Below are 23,384 nucleotides of genomic sequence, written 5' to 3'. Positions count from 1 at the left end.
CAAATTCAAACACTGGAAAGTTAGTGGTGATAGAATAGCTCCTACATGACAAATTAGGAGCTAAGTTTTTTGCGCCTCTAAGGTTTGTTGGTGCCATCCTTCCTTCCAAAGTGCCTTTCCTGTAGAGTGTTTGACGTGTGCAAGAAACTCCATTGCACTGGTTTCAGCAGCCTCTTGCCTTGAGTCAGATCTTTGCTGATGAAAGAAGGAAGAAAGTGTCCTGCCTCCCAGAGATCAACCAAGAAAGGGCATGCACGCATACACACGCGCACACGCACACTTCACCAAGGGCCCTATATCCCCCAAACAACTTATTAATATAAAATGAAATCCTCCATTTACCAATTTTGAAAGGAAAGGCACCAACTTGCTTTGAGATTTGAGAACTAGCCCAGTTCTGCTGCCAGGCCCATCTTTGCTCAGAAAGTAAGGAGAAAACAAGGACCAAATCATGTAAAAAAAAAAAAAAAAATCCAGTGTGTGAGAACTTTTCCAAATAGACCTTTTTCAGCAACTCCCAATCTAATTCTAATTGCTACACACTATTAAACTGATCAAATGTATCATTTAACTTTGATTATCAACTGGATTTTGTGTATTTTTTTTATTCCCATTTTTTGCTTTGTTTTGTTTTTGTTTAACCAAAAGGGCAGCCCCCAGGACATTTTCTTGTGTCTGGAATCCATGTTGGCTCCAGATGGGAACGAACCTTTCCTAAATTAGAAATCCTTCCAGGCATCCGACAGTGGCAGGGTGAACTCTAGCAGTGAGAACAGAGATGGAGGCAATTATATCTGTGATCCATGTCAGTAAAGTACTGGTAAATAGTTAACAATTGGCTCTCTGGGGAGAAAGCCCTGGTCTTTAGCATCTGCCAAATTCCATGGTGTAAATATTCCCAACATGGGTGATTCTCAAGCTACCAAAAAAAAACATCACTGAAGCCAGAGATGGGAAGAAACATACACAATTGGCTCTCAGGACCCAGTGTGGGTAAGTGGGCTCTGGCACCTCACTGGTTCAAGTACCTTGAATCCCCTAAAGACCCTTCTCAGATATACTATTTTTTAATTTGCCACCTAATACTGGGTCGATGAATACTGAAAATGCATATTCGATAACCATCGAAGAGTTTTTAGTTACTGTTTGGGAGGGGTTTTCAGGTCTTTGGAGACCAATTGTTAAAAAAGAGCCAAGTGATCATGTTGTAGGGAAATGGACTTCACCCGTTCCTTTAGACTCAGGCATGTCAGTGTCTCTTCTCTTTATGAAGTAGAGAAGGCTGTCTGTGGAAAGCAGGGGCACGCGGGCAGGGTTCTTAGAGCGACGCCACCTCTCCTTCCATGCCTGACCCTTCTCTGTGCTCTCCGCCCTGCCCACCCTCCTTCTTTCACCAGAGAGTTTTCCAAAGAGAGGGAGAAGGCCAAGGCTCGGGGAGACTTCCAGAAGCTAAGAGAGAAACAGCAGCTGGAAGAAGACCTCAAAGGCTACCTGGACTGGATCACCCAGGCAGAAGACATCGACCCTGAGAACGAGGACGAAGGCATGGATGAGGAGAAGCCCCGAAACAGTGAGCAACCGTCTTCTGTCCTTGGGCTAAGTTGTAGTGAGAAAGAGGAGACAGCAGCAGGTCAACCAAAATATGTTGACCACAAACCTTTCTTTACAGCCCCTACTTGGTCTTCCTGGAGCAACATTTGTCTCATTGATTGCAATCATTTGCTGCTCATAGGAATTAGCCACAGATGGGAAATAATTGCCATTGGTCTATAAAACCTCATATTTCTTTTAGAATCTTTGATCTGATCAAACGGTTAGGGTTTGCTAAGGCAATTCTCAATTCTCTTTAAAAAGTCTTTTTTTTTTTTTTACCTCCCCCTGACTCCATCTCTTTAGGCAGGGGAGCAGGCTTTCTGCTCTTGGTTTGTTCAGAAAGAACAATTTCCCCCAAGCAGCTCCCTGGTAAGCTTTATACCTGCATAGTATTCTCTCCAAACTTGCCATAGACTTCCAAGCACCATTGAGCTTTCTCATAGGAAAAGGAGTCAAAAGTTTCTTTTAAGTAGGTTAGATTCAAGGAGCTGGGGAAGTGCTAAATGGAAAGATTGGAGGAATCCCAGAGGAATGTGACAGAATACAATTAGATTACAGAAATGGAGCCAAATCCCTTCCTTCGGGGTTTCACATGGCAGGTTGTTGGATAGGCTATAGCTAGGATAGAAATGAAAGTGTTAGATGTATTAACTTGCAAGTAGATTCATGATGATGAATCATGGAAATTCAGCCTCTTATCAAAGTAGCCCAGTGGTTCTCAAAGTGTGGTCCCTGGACCAAGCAGCAGCAGCAGCACTTAGGAACTTATGGAAATTGCAGGGTGGAAGCCCAGTAGCTATCTGCTGGTTAACACCTCCTCCAGGTGATTGCGATGGGCAGTAAGTCTGAGAACCATTGGGTTAGCTCTAAGGGTTCTATGTATCTCCTTTGACCTTGAACTTAGTGACTCTAACTAACATTCTTTCCTATTCTTTGTGTGTGCAGTTTTTTTTGTTTTACATGTTTAAACAGGTACATTACTCTACAGCAACTCAAACAGTTCCTAAACACAGGGCATTTAGAATAGTCAAGGAACCAAGCAGAGTAAAAAGGTAACCAGGATATTTGATGGACCCATGCAAGTAAGGGTAGGAAGCCAGAAATTTGTCTTTAGCTGGGAGAGAGATGAGGAGAGCCAGCAGAAGGAAAAGGAAGAGAAAGAGGATTGCCAGGGATGTTAACAGAACAGAATCTCTGCTCCCTCATTTCAAAGATTGATTTAATAAATCTATCAACTACTCCCCTTCTGATAACTCTGCTCAAGGTACAAATACAAAATTAAAACACATAAATAACAAGGGACTGGTAACAACATAATTTAATAACTTAAGGAAGCCTTCATGCTCGACTAAGTAGTTTTGCAAGTTGGAAGATGGGGCCTTTGATGGATTATAACAATGAGCAACGATGCCACTGAGGGTCTTTCTGGAAAAATGCCTGACAGCTTCTATTACATTGTTGATGGAACTGCAGGGAAGTTGATTAGTTTGTGGCACTGAGTGGTATGGTAAATAAATAAATCGGCCTGTGGGCCACAGAGAGGCTTACCTCTCCAACACAGGAATTGCTTTTTCAGCTCCTCACTTTACTCACACTCAAAGTGGAACCCCTAGCTTGTGATTATTTTTCTTAACAGTTGTTATTAAAAACACATAATACCCATGACTTGCTTAGCAGCCAGTTGCCATCCACAGAGACATAGTTATTCTGTTCTCTGCCTAAAGCCAGAACTTCCACAGGGATGTGTGCTGCTTCTCCATTTTGCCCACTAGAAGAACAAATTCCAAGGAGGGCTTCTAGCATGCAGTATTCCTTGCTGCAGCAACAGATCATACCGACGAGGTCCATCTACCCAGATTTCTGGCCCGGCTCTGAGAACAGCATAAGGAACAATTTACCCCAATAGGCAGAGTCTCTGCCAAGATTTTCGTAAGCCCAGATATGGATAGATCAGACTTTGGAGGCTGTTTTTCCTCTCCCATGTTTCCTTATGGCTGGAGGACCTTTCGGGTCTGCTTCTTGTCCTCGACCAGCCTTGTCTTTGGAGGACTGGAATGGGAGCCTGGCTCCTTCATGAGTGGAAATGCTGGTGGGACAGTTTTGGGGGAGGGACAAGGGAATGAAGTTCCAAACAAGCAAGGTATGGAAAGTAGACATGATGAAATGGAACGTGAGACTTAGGGATAAATCCAGAAAAAGAGTCCAAATGATGGTGTCTACTGGGGAAGTCCAATTAAAAGTAGAGTCAATGCGATTTCATTATTAAGGAATCAGAAACCTAAGAGATTTACAGACAAGGCAAGAATATGGCTTGGAAATGATATTCTTAGCCTCAGAACTTCATATTCTGCCCTTTGAAATAAATAGAAGAGGAGAAATTCTGCAACAAAAGATATATGTTTTAATTAGTGTCATATCTTAGCTTTGGAATTGCTGAAAGATTACAGGATGGTATATTTGTCAGTTCTTTTCAGCTCAAAAATGAAGTAGTCTTTTAAGACAAAAAAGTATCATCACCTCATTGTGGCTCTGGTGACTGCTTTTGGCCCCATAGTGTCCCTGTCCGCATGTACCAGATGTCTCTGACATAAGGCACTGGGAAGCGGAGCTGGCTACAGTGGAGGGACAACCCAATGACACATCACTGCATGGTGGCTGAGCACACCTACACATAGCCCAAGTATTCAGCTTTCCTAGGAAAAGCTAAAGGAACTAATAAGGAAGTAGAAGAAACAGGAGTTGGAAGATAATAGAGAAAAAGCATAAAAGTTTGGAGGCATTTCTCTAAATGAGTAAAAGAAGGGGCCAATAACTATGTATAATTTCCAGTTCTTCCATCCACCTACCCATGAAAGGTCTGCTCTTTGCCAGACACTGCTCTAGGCACTTGTGATATAGCAATAAAACACAGCAGTCAAAAATCCCTGCCCTGCCCTGAGGAGACAGACAATACATCAAATAGATGTCAGAGAGCGAGGAGTACCATGGAGCACGATGGAAGTGTGGATGGGCCTAGCGGTGTCAAGAGGTTATGTAATGTTAGATGGGAGCAATCAGGGAAGGTCTCACTGAGAAGGTGGCATTTGAGTAAAATTTGAAGGCAGTAAGGAAAGGAACCACACAGATATTTGCAAAAATAATGTTCCAGGCAGAGGGAAGGCTAATGAGAAGACCTTGAGGCAGAAGCATGGATGGGGCATCCGAGAACAGAGAGAAGCTAATGAGGCTGAAAAGGAGGCAAAGAGGCAGAGTGACGGGCGACAAGGTCCAGGGGAACCCAGGAGGATTTGGTGTAACTTGTGAGAGCATGGATCTTAGCTAGAAGAAAGCCAAGTAGCCTTTGGAGGTTTTGAGCAGAAAAGTCACATGATCTGAGGTGCATTTGACAGGGACCCCTGGCTGCCACGTGCTGAAGTGGTGAGTGGAATGGAGGTAGCAAGGGCGGGTCTGGTCAGGAGGCTGCCACCTTGGAAGATGATGGTGCCTTGTCTCAGCCAACGTGGAGATAATAAGATCAGGATTCAGGGTGGCATCATGCACTGAGATATTGGGTTTGGAATGTGAGAAAGAGAGAAATCAGGCATTTTCCAAGGTGATGTAAGAATGGAATTGTTGCTTGGCATAGGGAAAATATGAGTAGAGTAGGGGTCAGTATAGGAATAGGGGGAAAGGCATCTCGGACCTCTAAGTTTAAATGCCTATGAGACTTCCAAGTGGAGATGTTGAGTGGGTGATTGGGAATAAACCTGTGTCGTTGGTTAACATCTGGGACTGGATTATACTTTGGGGGCATTAACAACACACACAAGATGTTTAAACCCGTTAAGTCTGCATGAGATCAACAGGGAGTAAATGAGATGAGGTCTAAGAACCGACAGCAGGGCCCCACCAATGTTTGGGATTTGGGGTCATGGGCAAGAATCAGCAAGAAAGAGTCCAGAGAGGTAAGAAGGAAAACAGAGGAAGGAGTGTCAATGCTGCCAAGAGATCAAGCAGGATGAGGACTAGAAACTGTTTAACTTAGCCATGTGGGGATCCATAGGCCCTTGATGAGAGCTGGTTAATGGACTGTTCGGGCGAAAGCTTCATGGCAAGTCAGTGTCTCACGTCACAAGTCTCTTGATTTGCATCTTCCTAGGATGGCATTGAGCATTGCTCTGCAGCCTTCCTGTTCGGTTGGCATGGCCTTGCTGCCTGCCATCTGAGGAGTCAGCCCCTCCGGAGAAAGAAGGGAAGAAAGTGAAACAAATATGATCAATCCAGCCTGCCAGTGCCCTGGGAAGGCAGTGGCTGGAGCTCAGCCCTTCAATGTGTCCCTATCTACAACTGTATCCGCATTGGGCCTTTCTACTGCAACTAGTCATAGTCAAGTAAAAAGTAAAAACATGATACTCAAGAGACATTTCGGGATCAAAAAGACAGAAGAACAGCTAGAGAAGGGCATGTCACTGTTGCCCTCCATGCAGCTTCCAATGTGGGGTAGCCCCTGGGTTTCGGTCTCCAAGCCCCGTTTTTTGTCTGGGTAAACACTAGAACAGTGTGGAGTCTCTGTAGTGGCTGCCACTCTCCTCCCTCCCAGCTGCTAGGAGCATCCCTTTTGAAGGCATTAATTGCAAAACTATAACTGTGGCATAGGGTTCAATATAATCAATGGTAAGCACTGCTCCAAGGGACAGGGTCCATTTTCTGGTTCCAATATTGAATCTGATAAAAGACCTGGGCATTAGAGGGAGAAACTGGAAAGAAAGAGAATTTCTTCTTTCTTTTTCCTCCGCAAGATCAAAAAATGCATGTATTAAATCTATCCATATGGGAATCACTCTCTCTTTCTCTCTCACGTCATTTAGACAATTTAAATGCAGCCCCAGCCTTCCAAAGCTTGCAATATAAGACAGATATTTATGTGAATGAGCATATAAAAGACAGACAGACGGTAGAACCAAAACATTGAATTTCCACATAGATAAGCAATATTAAATATTTATACTGGTGGTGTTCAGTCACGTGACTTAGGAGCCACTTTGGCAATCATCATTAACCAACAGAGCCACATGACTGCTGCATGCCCTGCAGAGTCTAGGATAATATATTATAGAAAAACAGAAATTTGAGGGCTTATGAGAGCTGCAGGTTGCCCACAAAAGGCCCCATGTGGCTTGCAAGTAGGAATCTGAATATCACTGATTTACATTATATGTGTGTCAAGGGCATGTGCATAGTTATTTGATCTTTTTTTAAAAATTAATGAGTACAGTCAGTATTCCTCTGGACCTAGCTCCTGGCCATGGATAGCCACATGTCCAGGTATCTAAGACACAACCTTAGGAATCATCCAGCTCAGATTGCCTGAGAAGAAACACTAACATTCATTTTTCCCCTTGATTCTCTTCTTCCTAGCTGTGTTAAGTGATAGTGCTTTACAGGGCTGAACTGACCCCATGCCACTCAGTGAGGGCAGATACCCTTGTGCAGATCCCAGATATAGCTCCTGTAACTTCCCATAACTCTCAGCTGGTCCTAATCAGAGCCCTATGCCTCTGGAAAGTTGCCTTCGGGATCAGATGAGAAAACTGGAGCAAAGATGGAAAACAATCACCTGTTCCTCCCATGGTCCCCTCCCTACCTCACTGTGAATCAGAGAAAACATTCAGCATTTGTTTTTTGGGGGATTGACTAACTTGGGAAGGGAGGGGGCAGGGAGTTAGCAAGGATGGTGGAATGCGATGGACATCATTATCCAAAGTACATGTATATGAAAACACGAATTGGTGTGAACATACTTTATATACAACCAGAGATATGAACAATTGTGTTCTATATGCGTAATAAGAATTGTAATGCATTAAACTGTCATTTATTTTTAAAAAATCAACTAAAAATTAAAAAAAAGGAAAGAAAATAACCACCTGAGCTAATTATTAGAAAAGTCAGCACTCTAGCCCAGGTCTTCTCATTCCCCATTCAGGACTGCCCACCACACTTTGCTGCACCTCAAAGAAGCCTTCTCAGATACCCACAGGCACTCTCCCTTTGTGCTATACCCTGAAAATGGCGGTGATTAATGAGTGGGGTTAGCTATAACCGGGGTTCTGCTGTGAAACTATTTCATGGATTCTTCTGGTAGTAATTAATACCCATAGGCAGGCTCCTGTGGACTTAATATTTTGTTCCATACCTCACTAGGGGGTCATGCATGACCAGGATCTTGGAGGGTGTTTTTTCATGAGTAGCATCATCTGCTTTGGGAGCACTGTCTAGCTGATGTGCTCTCTGACCCCAGGGAGTGGCAGAAGAGCTACCTGAAAGGTCATGCTGAGTTTGCAGTAAGAAGAAGGCACACCAACCCAGTCTCAGTGGACTGCTATATGTTTTCTAAAGCAAAACCCACCAGCCTTGGGCAAGGCTTCCTAATTTGAAGCTGTCAGGAAACCATGATGATCTTCTCGTTGAATGACAGCTGTATGCTTCTGGAGAAGTGGGAGGTGAAAGCCACACAGCAGTTTGACAGGAGATTTTTATGGCCTGCCTGCCACCAGCATGAGGTTAGAATAACTGTACCTGACTGTTCCGCCAAGTCCTCAGTTAACAAAGGCTCTGTATCCTTTAAGAAGACACCTGCTGGCCTGGGGTTGTGGCTCAGGGGTAGAGTGCTTGCCTAGCACGTGCAAGGTGCTGGGTTCGATTCTCGGCACCACATAAAAATAAAGGTATTGTGTCCAATTACAACTAAAAAAAAATATTTTTAAAAAATAAAAAGGAAGACACCTGCTCTCAAGACAGAGGGAAGCTCTGCATCTGTACAGAGCCCAGGGCCACATGATGAGGACCCAGTGAGAAAAGAGAGGCAGTCTGGACACTGATATCAATGCTCACAGGGCTGTGTCTTTAGGGACATGTCCCAAGTCAAAAAATAATCAGCCCAACAAACTCCAGAGGTTTTATTTATGGTGAAGAACATGGTCAACACCAGCTGCCAAAGGTACCAGAAGAAGGATCCTCACACCCTTTTTGGATATCTCACTGTTGTTGTCTAGTGTGTGCAGTGAGCATGGAGCCAGCATGGAGGGGGCTGTGGAGCAGCAGGGTCTAACCTGGTGCTATGCAGATAAAATTGTGGTTTCTGAGGGACACAAGCTGGTTACCAGGGAGCCACCAGGACCTCTGCTGTGGTTTAAGGGGGAGAGTGGGCAGCTGTGTTCCTGGGGTCACTGGCCAGCCAACCACCCATCAGGGGACAGAACAAGCAGGCCGTGGGCTCTTGAAGAGCCAAGCGTGGATGCAAGTCCTTGACAGGAAGCAGAGCTTGGAAGGCCTGTCTTCTCCAGGGTCTGGAGGGGCCTTCTGGCCAGGATCTCTGCCCACACCAGCATCTCCCCAGCTCACTTCTCTCTCCAATGGCCTCCCAGTTACCCAGGCTGCAGCTCCTCCTCTGCCTCCCCTGTTCTCTTCCTGCCTCCCGATTCTGTGATGCCCCCATAGTTAACCAACTCCTACAGTCCATCCGTCACCAAGTCTTACCAGTCCGTTTGCCCACTTGAAACGTCCCTCTCATCCATTCCCTCCCCTCCCCTCTACTTCTCTTCCCCTGAGCTGGTAGTTCCCTCACTAGAGCCCTGCCCTCCAGCCACCTCCCACACAACCTGTGGGGTGTAGTCCAATTAATATTTCCAGAGCTGACCACGTGGTTCTTGCTTAGAAACTATGAATGTCTCTCCGTGGCTATAGAATAAAGTTGGAACATGTTCCTTCAGTATCCCAAGCATCTCTGGTCTGTCCCAGCCAATAACTTGGACCGTGTCGCTCACTTCTTCCCTGCAATCAAACCAGCCTGCTTCCTGCTTTGCAAACCTGCCAGCTACTTTCTTGTTTCTGGGCCTTTGTTCATTCTTCCTCCCTCTGTTTGGAACACCCTCTTTCTCCTTGCTTCACCTCACTTGCTTCTCCCACATTCCCAGCCCCTCCCTCTCAGGACAGGCACTACCACAGCCTGGGAGACCTTCTGCCTGCCTGGCCTGTGCGATGGGGATGTCCCAGCCTTCTTGTCATATAGGAAGCTCTTAGGGCAGAGAACATGCTCACTCACTTCTTATTCACTGTTCTAGTCTGTCTCCAGGATGCTGATTTTTATTTAACAGACTTCCCTCCCCACATCATACTGGATTGAAATGAATCCTCTTTGGAGCCAGAAAATTGGGGTTTTATCGCCTTGCATCTGGTTGGCCTTTGTCTCAGCCATACCATCATGCCTCTCAGAGAGGGTGTTGTAGTTGACAGTGTGGGTGGAAATGACTTCAGGTTGAGAAAGTAGGCCTGGAGGAAGGGTGGGAAGGTATTAGAATAATGGATCCCTTAGAAGAGAAAACTGGGTGGTCAATGAAGTAAGGGGAAGAATCTTTCTCATCCCTGCATCTTCTCCTCAAGGAGCCGTCATGGTTTTATAACTTGTGTGGAGTCAGTGTTAGGTTCTGAGGTTCGATGGCGGACACAGAGCAGGCTTCTGTGGGCTCTCAGGCTAGAGGGCAGAAGCAGGATGGGCAGGGGCAAGAGAGGAGAGGCATCTCTTACTTTCAATGGAAGGAGGGAAAGTCATAGGTTATCTTATTTAAACTTTCTCAAGATCATGTCATGTGGGTTCTTCTAGCCCTATTTTGTAAAACTAAGAAAGCTAACTTGTTTATGTTACGCAGAAACAGTTGCATTTAGGTAGGCCTAGGCCTCAAGCTCAGTACTTCTAACTCCATATCCCCTCCTGGGACCCCCAAACGCTAAGATTCCTAAGTGACCAGAGGCTCAGAGGTGATTCCCTTGTAGCATTCCACAATCCTGAATTTTCAGAGATAGACTCTATCGCATTCCTGGTGGTATACTTGCCATGGCAGGATCTTGGGTGGTCAGGGGCCTGGAACACCCATTCCTGGAGCAATTGGATTCATCAACACACTCCTCTACTCAAACCCAAAAGGAGAGACCATATAATTGATAAATCTCCTTCCAAAAAAAGACAATCTCCTAAACAAATGGCTCTTGAGCTCAGTGAACTTTTTTTTTTTTTGCCTTGAGCAAGATATCATCACTTCCTTTCTTGCTTCAAACATAGTTCTTTCTTTGGTGCTAAGGATTGAACCCAGCACCTTGCACATTCTAGGCACACCCTGTACCACTGAGCTCCATCCCTGAGCCCCTCATCTTTTATTTAAGTCAGATTCATGCCCCATTATATTATGATTTAAGATGAGTTTTTCCTACTGCCTTCTCCCTTACTCTATTTTCCTCCTTTTCTTCATCCATCCTGATTTGCATATTGGACTAAGCAAGGGGCTGATATATGGAGTCCCCGGAGAAGTCTTTGACAAATGAGTCTGCCCATGCCCTCTTTGACTTGCCCAGGGTAGGGACCCAATGAAATGCTGAATTGATTTTAATTTGGTGCTTTTCAAACAGATCCACACACCCGGGGGCTGAAAGTAGCTCAGCAGAGGACTTGAAGGGGAGATGAATCAGCCTAAATTTCCCTTTGATCCATTTTCTCCCATAACCAGTGCTCAGCCCCAAAACAGAGCCACCCACAACACAGTTACCCTTAGCTCCCACCCACCCCACACTCCCTTTCACACAAACACTGGGGGATAAAAAGCCCATGCTACATCAAGATGCACGATCTGTCAGAAGGCCGTTAGCGGAGGAGAGTGACAGCTCCCATCTTTCTCATTGCTTGCTGATGTGGAAAATCGTCATCTGGTAATGGAGAGAAATCAGCCACATACAGTATTTCCATCATCCAGGCACATGGCATGGGAAGCTGATTCAGGATCCATGGAACTCTGGAGTCAGTGGAAAGAGCACAGAAACAGGAATGATTGGCCTCAGAGTAGTAGATAGTGTTTGGAGAACCTCCTGGAATTGTATATATTCCCATCTGTCCCATTTCCTGGAGAAGAACATGGGTACATTCATTCACCATGTATGTAAGTACCAGCCAGGCACACAGAACACTAAGATAAAGAAACACAATCTCTGTCCCAAGGGGATTCACAGCCGAGGTAAGGAAACAGATGCTTGACAAGACACGTTATAACAAAGCATTGAAGATATGAGCAAGGAACTGGAGAGCAGCAGAGGAGAGAGGGCAGGAGGGAGGGACCACCAGCCCAAAGGATGACTCTGGGTGGTGCCATATGGATCAGGATGGGCAACCTGTTTTAATAGGCACCCCCCAAATCAGATCTCGGTCCCTTACTACCCCACAGTTCAATGTCAGTTGGGCATTGGTGGGAGGGAAGCTGAGCTCCACAAAGTCTTCAGGGATCATGGCTGCTTCTCTCTCATGGCTCTATCACCCTGAGCCTCACTGCACCCTCTCCATCCAGCCAGTTAGAAGAGGGAATATGGGGGTGGTGCTGGAGGATTTAGAAACTAGGCCTGGGAGTGTGGGCATCCCTCCTGTTCATACTCGACTGCCCGGGACAGTTACCAGTTCCATCTAACTCCCAGGGAGACTGTGAAACTCAGTGTTCATGAAGCAAGAGGCATTCTAAACTGAAGAATGAAGGGGCTGCATACCAAAGCTGTAGAAGCAACCTAAGTTTAAAAAGAGGAAGAAAAATGGAAATGCACGTGTTCAGAGTAAGTCTGATTCAGGGTGCTCAGAGATAAGCCAAAGTTCAGGTCAGAAGGGAAGATGGACACGGGGTCCCAACGGCCTCAGATTTGGACTTTACACTGTGGATAAATAGATCTACCAAAGAGATTCAAGCAGAGGAAGGGAAGATTCACTGTCAGAAGGGCACTGTGTGGCTAAGAGTGGACAATGGGTTGGAAGGAGAGAGAAGCTGGAGGCAGGGAACTCAATCTAGAGGATGATAAGACTGAATGAGAGTCCACGGACAAGAAGTGGGTTGGAAAGGTGCCCGACACCCCCTAGGACAGAGTCTCTGAAATGAATAGCTCCTACTTTTTCAGCAGCGATGGCCCCTCTGAAGGACTCAGGAATTCCTGAGAGTTGGTTTGTCCTGTCTGCTTAGGGGGAGGGGGGGAGTCTGTCCTGGCCCTTTGCCTCTAGCTATTCAAAGGCCTGTTTTCTATCCATGACTACAAACATACTAATACTTACCCTAAAGAATCCCAAATGATTCTACCTCACTTAATCCCTGCTGTCAAGATTAAGTGGCCTTAAAAAAATTGAGAAAACCCTCAAACTTGGGAGTTGATAGCACCATCCTTCAGGATCACATCATCAAAAAGAAATATGCATGCCTCTGGTAAAAGTCTTCGTGTCTCCAGAGAAGATTTATGCTCCCATGCAATAGGAAAGATTTTGTCCTCTTAAATAACTATAATACCTGCTATCAGCACAAGACTATTCATCATTGTGACCACTCTCTATTGAAGCCACACAGTTAGAAGGCCTGAAGCCTGGTCAGAAACAGCAAAATCTGCATAAAGGAGTTGCTGCATAAAAGAGGTGGCCCCTTGAGGGATATATGGAATGTTTCAAAACAGAGGGCAAGTGGTTGTGCTAGCAGGAGTGACAGTGGGGAAAGGAGGAGCAGCTGCAGAGAGGAGGACTGGCACATTGACATATGATTATCTCTCTCTACCCTGTGCCAGTCCCTGAATTCCTTCTTCAGCCACATGGATGGCTCCATCACAATTTGAAAATCCCAGATCCTAAACCCCTAGGAGACAAAGGTTTCCCCAGGTCACTGATTCTGTCCCTCAACCTCCAGTCAAACCAGATGGTCTCCATCCATGCCTTACCTGTGTAGGGGCTGTTGTAGCTAAGCTAGGTGTCTGAGGTATTGTGCCAGGGCCCCATCTGCCGTCAGACTGGATTGATCTCCCAGCCGACAATGTTCCAAATTCTGTTTCTCATGGAGATACATGCAGATTGCAATACTGTCCCTGGAAAAATCCGGGGACATGCTCAAAGAAGCATAAAATGGGAGCTTGGCAAGGGCCTCCACAGGAGAATGGGCAGTTTTGCTCATTTCCAAACAAACACCTGACTTGAACCTAAACTTGGATTTCAATTAAAAGGTCAATAATGTGTCCCCTCTTGCTCCTGGTTTGCATTCACTAGCTGGACCCACACCTCTAGTGATGGTCAGAACTGCTCTTTCTAAAGGAAAAGATGAGCAGGAAAAAACATGAGAGACCCTGAGTCTCAAAATCCCATTCATGAATGAATGGTCTCTACCAAGGTCATCATGAACAGAGCCAAAGAGCAGGGTGTCCTATTCTACAGGGTATCTCCAGATCCCTAAGAGAAGAAAAAAGTGACAGCCTTTTACTCAATCCTAAAAGTGTACATACATTGTAACTTAATTTCTATTAATTCTTCTAGACTTCTAAGAATTAGGCTTACATTATATTCATTCATCAGACTGACCAAGAATCTTCCCATCAAAAATCTTCAGAAGTCATCTGCTAGACAGATAAGTTTTGATAACAGAAATCTAAAGGTTTGTCCCCCTACCCCCCCTAACATATATATTTGAATTCTGTAAGGTTCTTCATAGTTTTGCCTTATTTTACCAAGAAAGTAAGAACATTATGACATTTTTTAGTATTCTTAAGCGTCTAGACAGATGAGCTCTGGCTGCTCCCTAAGTCATGCTCTAAAAATTATGTATCAAGCCTAAGGTGGTTTTGACCCACAAGCCCTAGGTCTTATTCTGAGGACTTTCATGTGCAGGAATGCAGCACAACAAGATCAGAGTCAAGTGCAAACAAAAACACAGGCCAAAACCATTGAATTCTTGTTGTTGCACTGGGCCTGGCCTGTGCCTTTTACTTGGGAGTGAGAGAATAGATCTGTCCTCCATGACTCGCTGACCAGGTAAAGAGCCTTAATTATATGCTTGGCAATCTGGCTTTCAGGGGACAAGCCTTTGTTTATCTTCTCGTTTCCAAGCTTCAAAGCAGTTGGTCCATCCATTATCTCCTGCTGATAACTTGAGAGATGATAACGGTATCTAATGTCAGACCAGTTATTATGTTAACAGAATCCCAACAAACACAGAATACACCCATACACAGACATGCACTCCCCCTGTACATACACCAAACACAGGGGCAAGGAGAAACGAAGGGCCTCTTTCATGTCAGAAATGTTCAGAGTTAGAGTCTTGTATTTATTAGTATCTGCTAAAGTCAACTGGGTCTGGCTAGAGTGGAAGATTGGTGTAGAATTTGCTCTGCTCAAAAGAGGCAGGAAAAACAGACACCTGCAACCCCCTGACGGAGGGCATCTGCTTGGCATGAAAAGTGGAGTCAGTGGTAGAAGGTCCTACCCTGTTTGACCCACGACTCCTTCTGCCCCTCTGCATTGACAAGAAAGTTAAGAGGTCGGTTGCCAAAAATCAGGCATAGACCCAAGTTTTCCATCAAAAAGATGTCAAGCTTTAACAAAAACTATAGAGCTTCTTTTTAAAATTAATTATTCTAAAGATATATATTACAGTAGAGTGTATTTCGGTATATTATGCATGCATAGAGTATAACTTCCTATTTTGTGGTTGTACATGATATGGGGTTTCACTGGTCATGTATTCATATACGAGCATAGGAAATTTATGTCCAGTTCATTCTCCTGTCTTTCCTATTCCCATCTCCCACTTCCCTTCATTCCCCTTTGTCTACTCCTCTAAACTTCTATTCTTCCCTCCCCCCCTCTTACTGTGTGTTAGCTTCTGCATATCAGTTCAGCCTTTGGTTTTTGGGGATTGGCTTATTTCACTTAGTATAATAGTCTCCATCCATTTACCAGCAAAACTAAAGCCATTCTTTTTTATGACTGAATAATAGTGCATTATGTATGTATACCCATTTTCTTAATCCGTACATCTGTTTCTTAAACCTGGTAGAAGGAATAAAATCATTTCTCTTAACTATAATTTCCATAATTCCTTAGTTGTCTTTTAATCCATTAAGTCATACCCCTTGATGGAATGAGCTGAGAGTACAGAAATGTGAGGTGAAAGACCCTCATCTCTATCTCCTAATAAGATGCTAGGGCTTGGGGTTTGAGCAGCCCTCCTGGGTTGCAGTGGAACTAATAGAAGTCTGAGAAACCCAGGCAGCCGACCTTCCAGGCTCCACTCAGTGACCAGTCTGCAGTTTGCCTCTCCCAGTTTCCCTGTTTGTGGAATAAAGATGTCATATCAGACAACTGCAAAATCCTTCCAGCTCTGGGTTTTGTTTCTGCAGCTCTAAATTTATATACACTAGCTTTATCCCTAGGAGTCTGGATCAAGCCTGGATCATTCTAGTCTATCAGACCCGAGAAATTCAACCGATTCTATTATCCTGACATCCCCAGACTCTTGGAATTGTACTGGGTCTCAAGCAGGATGGCCTGCATCCTGAAAGCCAGCTTGTTTTTCCAAAGATCATGTGCACACCTATACATACACTGATCTCTCTGCACGGAAAGCCCAACCCTACCATCTGCCTTATGAAATGCTGCCCGCCTTCCAAACTCACCCTGGGCACCCCTCATCTTCTGCCTTCTCTACTCCTCCTGCCCAGCAGTGTTTCATTCCTTCGTTAGTCCTCCCAGAACACCTATCCAATACCTGCAAACGAACACGTATTGCAGTGACCTATTGTATCTATTTATTGATTTATCTCATACCATCTGCTGTGTTGTGTAGGGATTTTTGTTTTCCCAGCACCAACCCAGAGCCTGGTGCATAGGCAGTTAGCGAATACTGGTTACAAAAGGGGTGGGAAATTGGAAGATAAGAATGAGGTCTTGGCTTGGAAGCCCTCAGAATCTCAATGCTGGGAACAGATGACTTGGGCCTGCCTTGTCACTGTGTTAGATCTAAAACCAGATTGGGCCAGTTCTGGCCCAGCAGAGGCTATCTAATGAAGCAGACCTGCAAATTAAATTTCCACCTTCTATTCCTTGTCAAGGTTTCTTTTCACTTCTAGGGTGGGACGGGACTCTTCAACCGTGTTTTTCTTTGTGCACTCTTCTCTACTCCCCTTTCTTCAAATATGTCTGGGGAAGTGTTGGAAATGCTCTTCATTTTGTTCTATCTCACGAAGGCCAGCTAGCCAGCTAAGAAGAGCTGTCAGGAAACGGTTAAGAGAGTACCAAGAATAAATTCCTAGTTGGTTCTTTAGGACTGGAAAGCTGAATACATTTAAACCTTGAAAAGGTCAGTTCCCTTCAAAGGGGCCAGAGGTTTGATTTCATCCATTATGTGGTCTTCGCATAGTGCTCATTTCATTCACTGGCTGCGATGGAGACTTATGGAGTAAATGTTATCACAAGCTGAGACTTAATGAGATCTCAACTGTATCTCCTGGATGTAGTGGAAAGCAACCATTTTATAATAAATAGAGAACAGCATCTAATTTGTAAATTCCTCTTTCCGTTGCTAAGTTTAATCAGATCAGTGAAACTGAAGGGAATTGTTGATAACCAAAAATTATTTTCCATGTCTTAATCTGGCCAGGAAATATTACTCCTAATGGAAATGGCATGTTGCTCTGGCAGTGGTCCGGGATGACATTTGTCATTAGACTAACCCAATTGTTGCATATTGAAAAATATGTTTAGACCATAATCTATTAAAAACCACACTGGAACTGAGGCCTCATATTACTTTGTTACTGGTGTCCCTTGTTCATAGAAGCAAAAACTTTCCAGTTAAAATATGCAGCCGTGGCCAGCCTATGTTTCAGCTTGACCCCAGTGAATCATCAAAGCAAGGCCAGGTGGGCCACCACGGAGCACAGATTATGGTCATAAATAACTTTTGCTGACATGGCAGAGGGCTGATTAAGAGAACCCACACTATCCCCGGGGGTCCTTGGTTTAGGTTAAGGTTAAAAGAAGAATTCAAGAGACACAATAGGGAGGTTAATGCAGCTGTTTTTTTTTTTTTTCTGGTTCTGCTACATATTTTTTCATGATCAACCAAAGTGAAAGATTTTTACAAATTGTCTTCTCACAAGCTATTAAAGCATTTCCAGGACAAGGACTATGTCATGGGTAAGTTGCTGTTAGCACATAGTAGGGACAGCGTGAATAGTTCACTTTGAGAAAGCCAACAGTGATGAACACATCTGGGAAGCCAGTGGCCCCAAAGGGAACATCACTAACTGTGGCATCATTAGAGGTTGGCCCTGAGACAGATTTGTCATCACCAACAAGTTTCCAGACTCCCACTGACCTTTGAGATACAAAGCAGGTGATCCTGAGCTGCTCCTCTTTGACCCACATTTTGCTTTTCTATTGTCCAATAAATATACCGTGTCCAGGCATTGCACACACATGCACGCACACACACACACATGCATGCACACACACATATGCATGCACACATACACACTGAGCATTGTTGTTGAAGATTATGCACAACAGCAACAATTAATTAAGCACCTCATTTTAGGAATACTATCTTTACTCCTCACTTAACCTTCTCAGATTGGTACCATTATTTCCATCTTTAGAAAAGCACAGCACAGTGACTCCCAACATCAAGTCTATCCACAAGACACTAATTTTAAAAAACCTATAAATAAATTGCAGAAAGATCAGTAGAGAGAGGGGTAAAGGGGGAGGGAGGGAGAAGGAGAAGTGCTCAGGACTCAATTAGAGCAAATTATATTCCACGCTTTTGTGATTATGTTAAAATGTATCTTCATGTTATGTATAACTAGAAAGAATCCATAAAAAAAGAAGGAAGAAAGAAAGAAAGGTAAGGTTTAGGTCATTTACCCAAGGCCAGATGACTAATAGAGGCTCCCACAAGCTCGCATGCAGGCACACCAAGTCTGCCTCCAGAATCTACTCTCAGTCTCTTTTCGGGTGGGAAAGAGGACACGGTCACCCTGCAGAATGAGGAGGCTTGTGGTGGGAAGAGGAACAGTGAAAAGAAGCTCTAGAAAGGAAGTCAGGGGGTCTGGTTCCTAATCCCAGTTAAGAACACAAACTAGCTCTTGACCTCAGACAACCCTTCCCTGACCTGTAAAAATAACACCTAAAGAATCTCTAGTTTTCTATAAATTTTGAACCTTCTCTTGGAGTTTCATCTAGGGAGAGGATGGCCTCATTTTTTTTAAAGCATTAGGTTTTTGTTTGTTTGTTTGTTTATTTGTTTTGTTTTGTCTTGTTTTTAGTTGTCGATGGACACAATAGCTTTATTTTATTTATTGCTATGTGGTGCTGAGGTTTGCACTCAGTGCCCCCACATGCTAGGCATGCACTCTGCCACTGAGCTGCAGCCCCAGCCCCAGATGTCCTCATTTTGTAGACAGTAGCTCCTCCCCCCACCTTGGTAGAGCAGTAGATGGCTGCAGAAGGGGAAATGGCTGCTGCTTAGAAGCTTAGGACAGCTGCCCCAGCACACAGCAGCTGACTTCTATCTTGGAGACTCCTCCTCTTCTGCTCTTCTCTGAGAGCCAATATCCTGATCACTGTTGTCTTTGCCTTAAAAGTGTCAAAAGGAAGTTATCTCAGTGCTGAAATGCCCCAGTGGTTTCCTCTGCCTTTCCCACTCCCCCTGTAAGCATCAGACTCCTCAACAACCTCTGCAGTATGGAGTCTCGCTCCACCCTCTTGTCAAACACCCTCCATGGTAGCCACATGCCTTGCCAGGTCACAAGAAACCCCTTTCATCTTCACTTTTTGGAAAAAACTTTGTCCTGGGAGCTGACACCTGCAGCTATTTAACTTCAGCACACGGGTCTAAAATGTCCATGGGTGCATTGGCATCCTCCCAGTGGCGCTGTTAATTATCCTTGCATGGTTAATTACTCACGCTAATTGCTTTGCTGTCTCTCCCTCCTGCCTCAAGTTTCCATTGGAGGTGGTGCTTTTCAAAGCTTTTCCCACCTCTTCTTCCTGGGTCCTCCCAGTAACCCTAGGAGCTGTAAAACAGCACTTCTTCCTAAACAGTGGGCGTGTCCTGAGGAGAAGACCAACTCTGCACTCCTGGCTCTGGAGTGAGGTACTAGCAGACCTCTTTGCTTGCCTCTCTTCTTGCCTGCCTCTCTTCTTCTCTGCCTTTCCACTCCCTGTCCCCGTAGCCCCTCTCTCCTCTGCATGGCTGACAACCATACTTGGTCACTCCCATCCACCAGGGGGGTCCATTATCCCCTACTCACACACACAGTGTAATTGAGATCAGATCAAAAAAAAAAAAGAAAACCAGACATAGTAGTGTGCTCCTGTTGTCCCAGCTCGTCAGGTGACTGAAGCAGGACGATCACTTGAGCCCAGGAATTAGAGACCAGCCTGGGCAACACAGCAAGACCCTGTCTCTTTAAGGAAAAAAAAAAAAAAAAGTCTCCTTTCTGCTTGCTCCAAACAAATAAGGCCAGTTTCCATTTTCCCCAAATATCCAGGTAGTTATCACCACTGCAATGCAGAAGGCAAAGGCAGAGGACTTGCTTGAGTTTACCCAGGGTACCTAGGCTCCGGCTGTAGAGCTAGCCACACCGCACCTGCACATTGTACTGACCACACAGCCGGCCTTTATGAATCCCAAGGCACCTCAGCCAGGGCTGTATGCCCAAGCCAGCATCTCTGCGTCTTTTCCTTCCTGCTGGGGTTTCTGGACCCTGAGCCTGCAGCACCAATCCTTATCTAAGTCTAGGAGGAAGAATAGCCAGGTTGGGCCTGCCCTTCAAAGGCATTTTCTGGATCATTAGCATTCCCACACCCTGCTGTGCCTTCAGGCCTTTTGCCTGTTGAAGACACTGGTCCCTGTTCTCAGGGTTTCAAACACCATTTCTGTCTTCTAAGGGAAGAACAATTGGCCCCTCCAGCAAGCTAGCTCCCCAGGGAAATCACAGGAGATTAGGGCAAAGAGGAAAAAGGATGAAGGGTGAGTGAGGCCTTTGATTCAAATTCAGCCTTTAGCTGAAAAATCCAGAGGGAGAGTCTGGGCCAAAGAACCACAAGAGCAGCTCTGACCAGCCTGAAAACCCATCTCTCCTTCCATGTCATGGGGTCAGTTTTCCCTTCTCTGTGTTTCGCTGAGCTGCTGCGGGCTTGGACAGCCGCTGCCCGCCAGTAGCCACATCTCCACTCTTACCTGAAATAGCAGAGGAGGCAGGAAAGAGCTCGCACACCTAGTCCCAGCTCTGAAGGAACAGTGAATGAATGAACAGTGCTGCCCTGGCCCTGTCTCAGACACACTCCCGCGTACCCCTCTCCAAGAGTGAAGAAGGGAAAACACGACAGCTGAATTTGGTGTGTGCGCACTGTGGTACTAGCCAATGTCGTGCCCTGGCTCCTGGGCCTCCAGCCGAAGTTACAGGTCACACTCCCAGCCTGGACCATTTCCTACTGAGCCAACCAGGAGCTCAGCCTATGGCAGCCACTCGAAGCACGTGCTCTATGAAATTTCAAACGGAAAGATAGCAGAGGAGAGGAGACCAGGCCAGGTGGAGTCAGCGAGGCAGGGCTTGGGTAGCCTGGACTCTTCGTTGACCTTGGGGAGTGAGTGTCAAAGGTGCAGTTGGCTCAGAAAACACCAAGGAGCAAAGAACAGAGAGGGTCTATGCAAGTCCCTGCCCAGTTTGGCTTATCCAAAGCCTCGGTTTCCCCATCTCCAGCTGTGTCCTCAGGTTATCGTGAGCACCAAATGAAACAATGCCATGCCATTGCTTCAATGCCACATACTTCTGGATTTGTTATGCAATGAGCAGAAAAAGAACTGTGTGTCTCCCAGAGCCCTAATGGGCATGCACAAATAGTGAATGAGTGAATGTCTTAGGAGAAAGTAAATTCCGTGATGCTGTGTGAGTCAGGAAGGCTTCCTAAAGGCAGCAGGGCTGGGTGGGAAAGAAGGGTGTTGTGAATGTGGAGGAGCAAAAGGGGTTTCAAGAGCGCACAGAGGGCAAAGACTCTTAGGAGGTGCACAGCCCCTAGCAAGCACGCTGCAGGTGTTTGGCTGTCCATCAAACGGTGTCAGAGCAGGCTGAGCTGCGGGCGCATGGCATAGTCTGCAAGCAGAGAGTACAGGGCCCATTGCCTGGATCAAAAGGCAAATGCTGAAAGATGGAAAAATGAAACCAGATGGATAGAGTGAGGCCACATGACAAAGAGCCTTGGGAGGCAGCCTAAAGATTCTTTGTGGCAAGTGACAATGAAGTGATTGATGAAGTCACTTTTCTCTCTGTGCCCATCGCCACGTCTCCGCTTCCCCTCAAATAATCAACAACTTGGTGTTTCAACAAAGCATGGTGCACCTTTCTTGTAAGGCTCAATTTATTTTTTCTCAGGCAAAAGAAATCTTAGGAATCTCCTTTCGAGCCCCCCAGCAGATGCGGATCCAGGCTTTGCTGGAAAAACCTCAATAATGAGCACTACCTCACTTCTCCTGGCAGCAGGGCCATGTGGGAAATGTTACTGTCATTAGGGCAAAATTTTCCCCCAGGTCTCCTTCCTGGTGCATTTGCCTTGTGGCAGGCGCTGTCTTCCTCCCGTGGGAGAAGACTTCAGATAGTGGAAGAGGGTGATGAGGCCTCCTAGCATAGCTTTTCTAAATTCAACCTGTCAGCTTTCTTCCCCTGTTCTCTGTAAGTCATAGAACATGGTCCTTCACCATCCAAGATCTCCCTTTGGCTGCTGCCCACCTTTAAGTGTGGTCCTGAGCCCTGAGCCTCTGTCTTAATCCTGACTGGTCCAGAGGAGAGAGAAACTTGGCCTCCCTGGTTCTTTGTCCCTCGCAAAGAAATGCTGCTTGGTGAATGATATGGGCAATTACAGTAGCCAGACAGACCAAGGCCACCATCCACAGTCCCGCAAGGAGGACAAAACAACCGCAGAAGTCCAGCAAGTTGGGAGATTAATTAAAGGATTTACCCAGAAGGGGGCAGACTGATTGATACTCTGACAGCTGCCCTTAAACTCATTCATGAAATTATGGAACTGAAGAGGCACCATGGGGTTGGGATGGGAACTAAAATGACTCATTTCACATAAATGCCATTAATGGAGGCAGCCTAGAAATTTAAGGCAGCAATTTACTTGCTTGCTGAATGGAAAGACAAGTCTCAGACCCTTCTGGAGAAGTATTGCTCCTTGCTCAAGATGGCTCACCCTCTGTGGGTCCCTGCATCCTTCAGGATAGTGCTGGGCCCCTGTGGCAATTCCTTGCAGGAAATCTGACCTGGATCAAAATTATCCTGAGTAGCAGAAAGCAGTGAAGGGGGAGACAGAACCAAGAGAAGAAAAACTGAGAGTGAATCATGAGCTCTATAAAACTGTTGTAAACAAAGAAAGGGTACAAAGTTCAGAGCTTATCCACAACGGAACTTTTGGATTCCAGACAAGGAGGAAGCATAGGGCCTGTGCTGGGGTATAATGCCTTTCTGACCAAGATGGGCTTTCAGCCTCTCTGTGAAGTCAGTCATTGACACATGAACAGGGGAGGCAGCCCTGGATGGCAGGAAGAGGTTGTCTACCCATGTCTCTGGGCAATTCACTAACCCTCTCTGGGCTTTAACATTCTTACCTATAAAACGAAAGGCTGGCCTACCATCTTACAGACCTCTTCTGAGTCTGTGCTGCTGGTCTGATTAAGAGCTACACTTTTTATTGGGGAAACTGAGACACAGAAGTAAGAAGTATCAAGACCACATAGCTCCAAAATGGAAGAGAGAGGATTCAAACTCAGACCACGTAGCTCAGAGTCCATGCTCCTTAGTATGCTGCTCTGCTTCCTGCTCTCCCTGTCTTCCCAGGATTGTTAGCAGGGAGGCCCGGGGCAGGAGGGTTAAATAAGGACTTCTTCCCAGGACTGCCACTCCACTCTCTGCCCTCC

The 23,384-nt window shown here is 45.5% G+C and overlaps 1 protein-coding gene across 50 annotated transcripts in view; it reads left to right on the top strand.

The window, feature by feature from the left end:
* Positions 1-23,384, top strand: part of Cacna1c (calcium voltage-gated channel subunit alpha1 C) — a 625,112-nt gene that overhangs the window by 448,741 nt on the left and 152,987 nt on the right. For all 50 annotated transcript variants that reach the window (XM_078015416.1, XM_078015421.1, XM_078015414.1 and 47 more), the window contains exon 9: positions 1,398-1,570. In XM_078015416.1, the coding sequence (XP_077871542.1) occupies positions 1,398-1,570 (173 nt within the window). The remainder of the gene's footprint in view (positions 1-1,397; positions 1,571-23,384) is intronic.

The sequence above is a fragment of the Ictidomys tridecemlineatus genome, chromosome 6 (genome assembly GCF_052094955.1).
Source record: "Ictidomys tridecemlineatus isolate mIctTri1 chromosome 6, mIctTri1.hap1, whole genome shotgun sequence".
NCBI lineage: Eukaryota > Metazoa > Chordata > Mammalia > Rodentia > Sciuridae > Ictidomys > Ictidomys tridecemlineatus.
Note: the sequence above shows the minus strand (reverse complement) of the source record. Positions and strands in the feature narration are given on the sequence as shown.